The 9,778-nt window shown below is 29.8% G+C and overlaps 2 protein-coding genes across 3 annotated transcripts; one reads left to right on the top strand and one right to left on the bottom strand.

Annotated features, from left to right (window-relative positions):
- The first annotated feature begins 27 nt into the window (after nucleotides 1-27).
- LOC117154236 (contactin-5) lies at nucleotides 28-7,921 on the top strand. Of its 2 annotated transcripts, XM_033329070.2 has the most exons (7): nucleotides 28-117; nucleotides 323-603; nucleotides 1,371-1,661; nucleotides 1,734-1,924; nucleotides 1,997-2,126; nucleotides 2,235-2,375; nucleotides 3,423-7,921. In XM_033329070.2, exons 2-7 carry the CDS (start codon nucleotides 561-563, stop codon nucleotides 3,584-3,586), a joined length of 960 nt encoding a protein of 319 aa, XP_033184961.1. In that variant the 5' UTR covers nucleotides 28-117; nucleotides 323-560; the 3' UTR covers nucleotides 3,587-7,921. The 2 variants fall into 2 exon arrangements, with proteins under 2 accessions (XP_033184961.1, XP_033184963.1); XM_033329072.2 differs by lacking the exon at nucleotides 28-117 and having other exon boundaries at nucleotides 465-603; nucleotides 3,428-3,591.
- Nucleotides 7,922-8,510: 589 nt separating this feature from the next.
- Nucleotides 8,511-9,712, bottom strand: Rrp40 (exosome complex component Rrp40). The gene is made up of 2 exons (XM_033329074.2): nucleotides 9,150-9,712; nucleotides 8,511-9,072 (listed from the first exon to the last, which is right to left on the bottom strand). The coding sequence occupies exons 1-2, from the start codon at nucleotides 9,338-9,340 to the stop codon at nucleotides 8,538-8,540; spliced, it is 726 nt and encodes a 241-aa protein (XP_033184965.1). The 5' UTR covers nucleotides 9,341-9,712; the 3' UTR covers nucleotides 8,511-8,537.
- Nucleotides 9,713-9,778: the final 66 nt, after the last annotated feature.

Here is a 9,778-nt window from a genome sequence, read left to right as displayed (position 1 = left end):
ACAAAGATAGAGGAAAATATGGAGCAGCTCTTCCTCAATCAGTAAAGCAGATTCAACCAGTTCTGATACGAGTATCGATGCACTTCTTCCCGCGTAACAGCGATTCAATTTAATAAGGTAACTAGTCATTTCTAGACCTTTTCAATTGTTTGAAACGATGTCACGATCTAAAATAACGACGACACATAAAATGAGTATTAATGAAAAACCATTTGATCCTTTCGATTCGTATCATTCTAATCGATACATTTAACTTTACGTCGCGAGATCTTTTCACATATTTAAACAAGACGGCAGCTGGCTACCTTCAGTTTTGATGCAGTTGCAGCCCTGTGTTCTGATAAGGTTCGCAGCACCACCGCGAGAGTGCGCCAACTGCAACTCAATAAAATCCAAAGAGCGCCGGACGGGCGGTGTTCCGCGATGCGTGATGAGTTTGACAGCTCCCGCGTACTGAATGTTGTTTAAAAAGTATAAAAAATCGATCAAGAGATGTGACTAAGAAAAAATCCTTAACACGTTTCCGTATGCATCCATGGGAGATCGTCTAATATGGGAGAATGGTTGGTCATAGAATTATCACGCTGATACTCTTTCTGGCAGGTAAGTACATAATATTCGTTCAGGCATAAGTGCACCTGCGGATCAATGTGATACTATACATACGTTCGGTGTTCGTGCGCTTATATACGTGCAGCGTATAAATCGGGCTAAGTACACGATCGTTACGATTCAGGGTCGAGTTATGCAAATTTTGCCGTATATCTCGACTTCCCGAGTGGATTATGTGATTTTTTTGTTCTTACATCCTTTAAATGTTTAATCAAAATCGATAGCACAACGACACATCGATTTGTACTTTTCTATCGAATTGCTTTTGTAGTTCTTATTAGTAATATTAAAGCTTAAAAAATACATATAAGTTTTCGTAAAAACTATATTTTATTTAGATACAGTTATACAAAGTATCAAATACATTCAGTGAATATAATAAGCTATAATTCAAATTCGATGTTCAGATGCTTAGATTATTATAAATATTTTTTCTATTAGAAAAGGAAGAATTGTGGATCCTAATATTAGGTACATCAATTAATTTTTATATGTGTTTATTTTGTAAATTGTATTAATAAAAACGTATTTGTTTAATGTCTCAGTGAATTTTATTTATATTTTTTATTGTAAATAATATTTTAAATAATAATTTAAATTAATTCATAATTGTAATCCGTAATTTATATCTTTTTATCTATAAATGTTTACCCTATAAAAAGTATTAAAATGCCATTCAAAAAATAATTCTACATAAAATTATTATACAAATACCATTAACTTCATAATTTAATAATTATGTTTTACAATGTTTTTAGCATGGCACGAAGCAGCAACTTTAGTGCCAATAAGATCTGTGGCTGTAGATATAGGTCAGAACTTGACATTAGCATGTGCAGAAGAAGATGCACTGCCACAGTCAGGAGAATCTGTTGGAGTGATGTGGATAAGGGAGGGACGGGAAGATGGACAAATTGAAAGACTAAAGGTTGAGCCTAATGGAGCTTTGCAACTTATTAATGTTAGTGCAGATGATGCTGGAAACTATTCATGCACTCTAGATGACGATCATGATGCTGTCAAAACTAGAATCAACGTACAAGTTAGAAGTAAGTTACTTAAATTTAAATGTAATTTTAAAGTAATTGCAGGTTTATATTGTATTTTTTACTCTATTTCAGCTCCTCCACCAGCTTTACACAATGTATGGGTTAAACCATCAACAATATTGGCAAATATTCTTTGGGAAGTAGCTGGCACAGGTGGTTATCCTATCATAGATTTCACTGCCGAATATCGTCTTAAACCGAATGTGGGTGAAGAACCAGAAGACTGGAAGCCTATTGTTCCAACGCACATTCCTCCAAATTCTGTAAATAATTCTTCTTTTAATGAAATCAGCTCTATTTACTGACTGTTGTTATTAAAATTGATAATTTTATAGAGGCAAATTGATGTGTATCACTTGGTGCCAAACACTACTTATTCGTTTCGAGTCTGGGCAACAAATCAGCTGGGGAGAGGAGAAATTGTTGAGGTTGAAGGTCATACTCAACACAGTAGTGAAGAATTAGGTACATAATTTAAACGTAATAACTTTACATGATCCTGCATGTAAACAAATTAGTATTTATATAAAATAAATACTATTGCTTACTAATTATAATTGACAATTATTTCAGAACTTGCAAGACATCTCTTAGCAGGTGTAGAAAATTTTGACACTCGTGTCTGGGTGGCAGCAGTAGGGATAGTTATGGGTACACTTATGATTCTTGGTATAGGTACTTGTTACCTCCTCTATCGTGAGTGCAAAGTACCCTGTAAGCATTTCCTGGTAACTTTATCTAAAAGCTTTTGCTTCTACTCTTTCTCTTTCATGCTATTTATTTCTGCTGATGAAACTTATTTCCTTCTATGCAAATAAATTAAAGTAGTATATGCTAGATTATCTAAGTTTGAAAAATATAACATGATTATCTAGAGGACGAAATCTGCAGCAGAAACGATAGCATCACTAACCACTTAACTTATCTATGGCCCTGATCTCTAGCTTTCTTTACATCAGCTATTCTCCTTTCAATCAATTTAGTGCTATTCTAATACAGTGCCAATTATCTTTCACTAATATTTCCCTACTGCAAGCGCTCTGCAAATTAGCATTTAATGAATTTTCTAGCGTTCAACTTTTAAAATTTACTAGCGTTTAATAAATTTTCTTACCAATACCGATTTAACAATAACACTTTTATAACTTTTGCACAAAACACTTTACAACATAAGGCACTAAAATAATCTGTAACATATTTATATCTTTCTATACAGTTTGCCTGTCAGTAGCACCTTTCTTACTCCTCATAGGAATGAAACCTATAACTTATGAATGGACTTTATCAACCACCAAACTTGCTCTGTCTATATAAAGAATTTTTATCTTACTCTTTTACTAACTATTATATTTTAAATTAAGAAGCTTTGGTGGTTTGTATAAAATTTGTTATGCAGAATGATTAGTGTCATGAATAGAAAATATTATAATAATAGTAATATAGAGCATTATGGCCTAGATAACATTGTGTGCTATTAGTAAATCTTTGACTGTATAAAACTTAGGTCAAAGGTAGCACAAATATATTTGCTGGGTAAGCAATATATTTATATATATGAAAAATTTCTCAATGTGTTTTCATTGATTTATTATTGTATATATATAGATCTTAAATTGAACATAGGATTATTCAATTGTTAATGTAACATAAGTTGTTCTTGAATATCCATGGCCCAGCAAACACTGGTAAAGGGAGAGGGTAGAAGCTAATATAACTCATGGCCCAGACCAATGAAAATTAATCTCCGTTCCCGAATTGCAGCGCAGCTGGAGGAGCAGGAAGTGATTGAACTTGTACCCAATATCATTCTGAATCCAGGATTTTTCGACGAAAGAACAGAACACATTCCTCAAGATGAAAATTTCAATAACCAAACCACTACACGCTTAAACAATAATAGCGTTGTGCAACCTATGCGACTTTAGCGACTAAATATTTAGATTTCTGTGGCTAATTTTTATTAACAAGTGGCTTGAGCACAATTTATGTGTCACCTTAAACGTAAGTAACTGGAATTACAAGAGGCCTCGAATCCGCCAAGTATCACAATGCGTAGAATCAGATAAGCAATGAAGATGATAATTATTGCGAAAGTGGAAATTTATGTTTATAGTCAGAAAATTGAGAGACGCATCATACATTCCGAGTATTCTAAGGAAATAAATTTTTCACTTACAATACAATGTAAAGTGTTCAAAGCATATGTAAGACTCTGCTAGGTTTTGTGAAATGAAGTAGCACATTTTTGAGAGTGTTTACCAGGATGTTCTAGCATTAAAATTCGATATCGTTGCTCAGTTATCGAGCTTAAAGTCAAGAACTCCTGTAAGCGAAAAAAGGAATATTCTTAGTAAGACTGTAATTCTAAGAACAAAAGGCAAATTTTTGAAGAAACTGAAATCATACAACATTAATATTAAGCGGCAAATTTTTGTCTTACGTTCTGCATGAATTCATGTTTTTTACGCAATTATTTTTAACCATTATCACCGAACACGAATGAGATTTTAATGGACAATATCATGCAGGGAGTAAGACTTTTGCCAATAATACACATCATCCGATTAAAAAAATTTTGTCAAACACGAGGTATGATTAAAGGCTTGCTTACTGCCGTTTTAAGGTGTGCAGAAGTCGTTGGTAAAAAAGTTCCTTTTTTGTGTCTTTATAAAAGTTACTGTTTTTTTATTTATTGTTATACGAATGCATTTGTTTTTTTAGAGAATATTTTGATAATGCTTTCTTCCAAAAAAATTAATATAACGGAAGTCAATGCACCATATGCTCTTTCTGGAAAAATCCTGTGAATCAGAGAGTGTACAGTGTAAAAATCATAGTACTCTAATTATAAAAATAATTCTATTATGTTAATGTTATTTCTAGTAATATTATATTCTTCATACTTTTAACTTTGCATGTAACTATTCAAATATGTCTAATGCTTCAACATGCTTTTGCACTACCTTAATAACAAATGCAATATCCACTGCTATTGAATTATAAAAAGCTATGAAATCAAATTTCATCAAAACCAAATCTTAACAAATACAAAATAGCACAAATCCATGAAAAATAAGTTTCGCTACATAAACTTTTTAGGAAAATGAAAAAAAAAGAACATTCAATAAATCTTCATAACATTCAACAAATAAAAATTATTCATGATCATCATTCGGTTCAGATTAGTGGTAAATATAGGGCAAAAGTAGAATAGGTTAAAATATTTTGGATATCACCTTTGATAGAATCAAGTTTGTAATCGATCGTTAAAACAGATCTTTTCCACAAATATTCATTTTTTATGAGAAGTATCGTCTCGAATTGCATACAAAATTTAACTTAGTCAATCAATAAAGGTTGATGATTTTGATAAAAGTTCTTCCTGTACAAACAGATACATACATAGTTATTTTCCACAATTTACATGTAGTACCATATCAGAATTTATCATTATGTGAAATATGTTATTAAGATTGTGGTAGTAGGTGTTGAGATTTTTCTTAGTAAAAAATAGTAAAAAAAGAGGTCTATTTTTAATTTATTATTAACTTTGAATTTTTTAGATGAAACTTTTCTCAGAAAAAGAATCAAGATAAATTTGTTTACTTTTATTGCTTTTTATTGATTAATTTCAGTTAAAACACCATAAGTGATGAAAATGGAAATGGTTGTGGAAATTGATTCTTGTGTGTATTAGTCTTTCATGTGTTAATAGTAAAGCTCATAATATAAGAAACATAATACCTTAATGATTCTACTTAAAACAATTACATAAGTTAAATATTGCTTTTGTCAATATAAAAATCTGACAAAAAGCAATTTGGTGCACGCAGGTTGTATAAATATTGGTTGTGCGTTGTTACATTGAAGCTTTATGATCTGTTCTTCCCTGCAGTATAATCTTATAGGGGTGAACAGATTCAATTCGGCTTCGTACTATGCACTCTGTGTTGTGAATGGTATATATACGCGCTAATGAAAAAATAATATGATAATAACAATAATGATAACAATATAAATATATATATTTATATAGCCAAGGCATCATGATATTTTAGCTATAAGCAAAGACAATTTTTTATATAAATAATAATAATGCTGAAATGCGATGATAAATATTTATCTACATATTCATATAGATAATTTTGTGCTATGATATCGAGCTTCAAGAGTGATCTAGTAGATATGCTCATTAAGAGTATTTCATGTAGAATATCATGTTCCTCTCTCCATTTAGAAGAGTCGTGTTTTTTCACTTTCTCAAGGATTGTATAAAACATCCTTCATTTTTACAAATCAATGCAATACTTTTAAAAATGATGAATAATACATTGTAACAATTGCACCCTTTTTCTATAAAGATAACTTTTCCTGCTTTAAATAATCCAGCAATAATATGTCATATATATTACTTTAGAACACGACTCTTTATATATCATACACATTTAAATAGAATTATAATCACTTGTTTCTGCTGAAATATATAACAATAGGTGTACTGTAATTTAAATATTTAACTGTCTCTATCAAAGCTGTCTGGTGAAGGCATAGGTTTTGCATTTAGCGGCATTAATAATGTGGTGAAGCCTGATAAAAAAAGGAGTATAAATGTTACTTGATATATAAAATGAAAAATTATTCTTATAACTACCAGCTGCTATAGAAACTAACAATAAAATTTAGTCCTCTGGGTTTAGAATTCTGCCATTGCATACCATTAGAAGATCTGCATATCTACCTATGCAATGTAGGATGATCATAAAATAACTTTAATTACATTAGAAATACAATCAGTAAAATAATATCATTAGAATTGAAAGTAAATAGGAAGATAATCATGATTCTTTCTTTTTCCAATAAGATACACACTCTTTTTAAACTAAATATTTCAAATTAGTTACAGTACTAATAAACACAAAAATTAATTGCTAACTTTAATTACAAGACATGTCTTTATCATTCTATACCAAAAAATTGTCAAATACTATAATGGTGTAAAATAGATATATTTTTATGAGGTAGATCACAGTGTTATAAACTTAAATCTATGACTACAATGATAATGGCAGATATTTTATGTTCATACTATAAATTACATAAAATCGACAAAAAATCTTAATCTATTTCTGATTAAGACTGCTTTCTGTTTTATCTAGTGATTTCTTTCATTTAATTCTCTTTTGCATTGATAATCATACATCTTTGAAATTCAAAAGCTATTAAGCACAGCATGTGCATAGCATTTGTCATTATACCTTTGTAGTTAAACGTATTGCATTAATATATTTACTTCACATAACACACTCATGTGAAATATATATTAAGTAAAGCACAATACCATAGAATAGTATAATGGTTGCTGGTGGCACCATAAATCGTCCCTAACATACATATTGCTTGCCTATGACATACCAGAAGAAAAAGAAATTTAATGTGGTTTTTACAAAAAGCTTCAAATTGATTCTGCTTTTTTCATAAAAAGCTGATTTTGCTATATGATATTTTACATATAACACGTATTTACAAATATTTGTAAATATCATACAACCATTTCTAAATCCTTTACTTTTTGTAAAAACTACATATCTGTCGTGTCATTATCTATTAGATTAATAATATTAGTTTAACATCCTTACATTAAGTGATGGTAAAAGAGATTTATAATGATATCTCCATAAATAATGTTATAGCGGATAAGTATTAGTCTCGATATTAATTCTGCGATAAGTTATTTAGTTATATATTAACTGAAATAATGTATTAGCTTTTGGTGATTTCTTTATATAATTATTTATTTTGTAAAAAAAAAAATGAAAAGCGCAAAAACATATGTTAGAACCGAAATTTGTATATAGTATACACATTATTGTTTTGTTTCTATATTTTGTATAAATTGTTAAATATGCACGCTTGATTATATTAACTTACTTTATTTATGTTAAATATATTGTGTCAGATAAAAAAATCTAATAGTAATCCATATTCATATAAAATTGTTCGCGTTGAATCAGCGTTATTTTAGTTCCAATATGTTGTATAAATCCATTCCATTGACATTATACGCGGTTATAATGTGTAGAAAAATGTTTTCCTAATACCGACATATTCATGGTTTATTTTATAAACTACGAATAATGCACATTCCATCACGTACAAATCCTATATTAAAAGAGAAAAATACGAAAATGTAACATGCTTGGGTTAAAAATTGTTTAAGTATTTTTGTGGAAAAAATAAAGAAAATCAAGGTTGTGCTTGAATGGCTGATACTATCATTAATTAGTATTTAGCTTTCATACTACAATCAGGAGACAAATATTAGTTACATATCAGAGAAGACATAGCAATTAGTTTAGTCACTTTTCACTTAGATACTGATTGCAATCATCAGATACGAACTATACTAGCTGCTATATTATATTCATTTTTATAACAGCTTTAAAAATTTTTTTATAAAAATATAAGAATGTACATTATAACATTAATTTCATGAAAATAATCTGATTTTCTCATCTTGCATTTCTGTCAGGATATGATTTATTCATCAAATGAATGTACATTATTAAATTGCAACCAGAATGATGCAAATATCATGAAAATTTATGTACATTTCTTTTAACAGTATTCATTAATCGTAATATTTTATGCATTTTCATTGTATTAATATAGCAGTATACATGACCAGCATACTTAATAATGTATGTACTACATATAGCTCTAATTCTACATTTTTATCAAAATGGTTGTCATAATGGTTGTCATCATAATCATCATATTTCATATAAGAAATCATACAGATTTATTTATAAAACTCATTAAAAATATTGATACAATAAATAAAATCATTCGTAACATTTGTTTCTTCCTTTATTACAATTAATCTACATTACCACACTGAGTTAAAAGTAAAGTCTTTTCAATGTCTAAGCATAATTTTTTAATACCATTAGGTGGAGCATATTCTGCTGCCAAAATAGCAGTTGCTACTGCTATTGTTTCTTGAATAGTCCTTGCTTTGACCCAAACTCTACCATTCATACCAACTGCAACTTCAAATGCTTGACTGCGTGAAAGTGTTTTGAACAATAGGGAATTGCGATTTAATATTTTTCTGACAAGACTCAAAGAACAAGTAAAAAGCATGCCTTCAGAGCTTAAAGCGCCCAATTTCTTTTCTTTACCATGAGAATCCACACATACAAGTTCTGGTTCCATATCTTTACTGGCAACTAAAAGCTTTGCAAACACAAGGTCTCCGACCTGAATGTCAGGACGATTTTTCTTTGTAGCTCCTTCAAATGCCAGATATGAAAGAGATGCTTGTTCACTGGCACCTATATCTACCTTGAAAATATCACTACTTCTCTGTGTTACTATACCAACTACATTTTCTCCGCGGTTTGGTACATAACTATAAAAAGAAAATACAATATATGAAAATCTTCTAAAAAAGTGCTAAAATGCTCCTTTAAAATAGAATTTGATTACCGCTTTTGATAACTATCTACATAATATACAGCTGGTTCTGTTTTCTTTAGTACACCTGCTTTATATGCAAATACTGTATCAGCTTCACGACGAAGTCCAGGTCCTAAAACGATTGTTTCTTTTTTGGTAATTGTAGTAATATCTTTTATAGTATCACCAGGCATTACTACGTCTCCTACACTGACTTCCATTGTCCCTTAGAAGTAAGTGACCTTCGTTTTTACGTTGTAATGTAAATTAATATAGGTTATAAACATATCATTTACTCATATCTTTTATTACGAAGTGATCATGAATAAAATTATCCATAAATGTATTACTTCTCACTGATGTGATTATAAACATACAAAATTATAGATAATAATGTTTAATTGTATTCTGTTGTACCACGTGCATTGCTTCGTGATAAACTTAATGTTTTCTCCTAATCTCGCGCGTTTGTTCGAAACAGATTCAAAAGAAAAAGCGGCTGCGCAATGTAATATATATAAATTGATGCAATCAATTATACAAGAATTGTTATCGATATCACGAATGTACTGGTATAGAAAATAAATGTTATTTTTTTTATTTCTGGAACTAGAGCTATTAGACTTAATATAATTCAACTATGAATTTGAATATTGTGG

Source organism: Bombus vancouverensis, chromosome 3, assembly GCF_051014615.1.
Source record: "Bombus vancouverensis nearcticus chromosome 3, iyBomVanc1_principal, whole genome shotgun sequence".
Taxonomy (NCBI): Eukaryota; Metazoa; Arthropoda; class Insecta; order Hymenoptera; family Apidae; genus Bombus; species Bombus vancouverensis.
Note: the sequence above shows the minus strand (reverse complement) of the source record. Positions and strands in the feature narration are given on the sequence as shown.

Excerpts from the sequence above, each read along its gene's own strand:
- Rrp40 (XM_033329074.2), bottom strand. The coding sequence starts at position 9,340 with ATGGAAGTCAGTGTAGGAGACGTAGTAATGCCTGGTGATACTATAAAA. Across the intron at positions 9,073-9,149 it reads GTAGATAGTTATCAAAAGCG|TTATGTACCAAACCGCGGAG; the intron begins GTAATCAAATTC and ends TTCTTTTTATAG.
- LOC117154236 (XM_033329070.2), top strand. The coding sequence starts at position 561 with ATGGTTGGTCATAGAATTATCACGCTGATACTCTTTCTGGCAG. Across the intron at positions 604-1,370 it reads GCTGATACTCTTTCTGGCAG|CATGGCACGAAGCAGCAACT; the intron begins GTAAGTACATAA and ends CAATGTTTTTAG. Across the intron at positions 2,376-3,422 it reads TCGTGAGTGCAAAGTACCCT|CGCAGCTGGAGGAGCAGGAA; the intron begins GTAAGCATTTCC and ends CCCGAATTGCAG.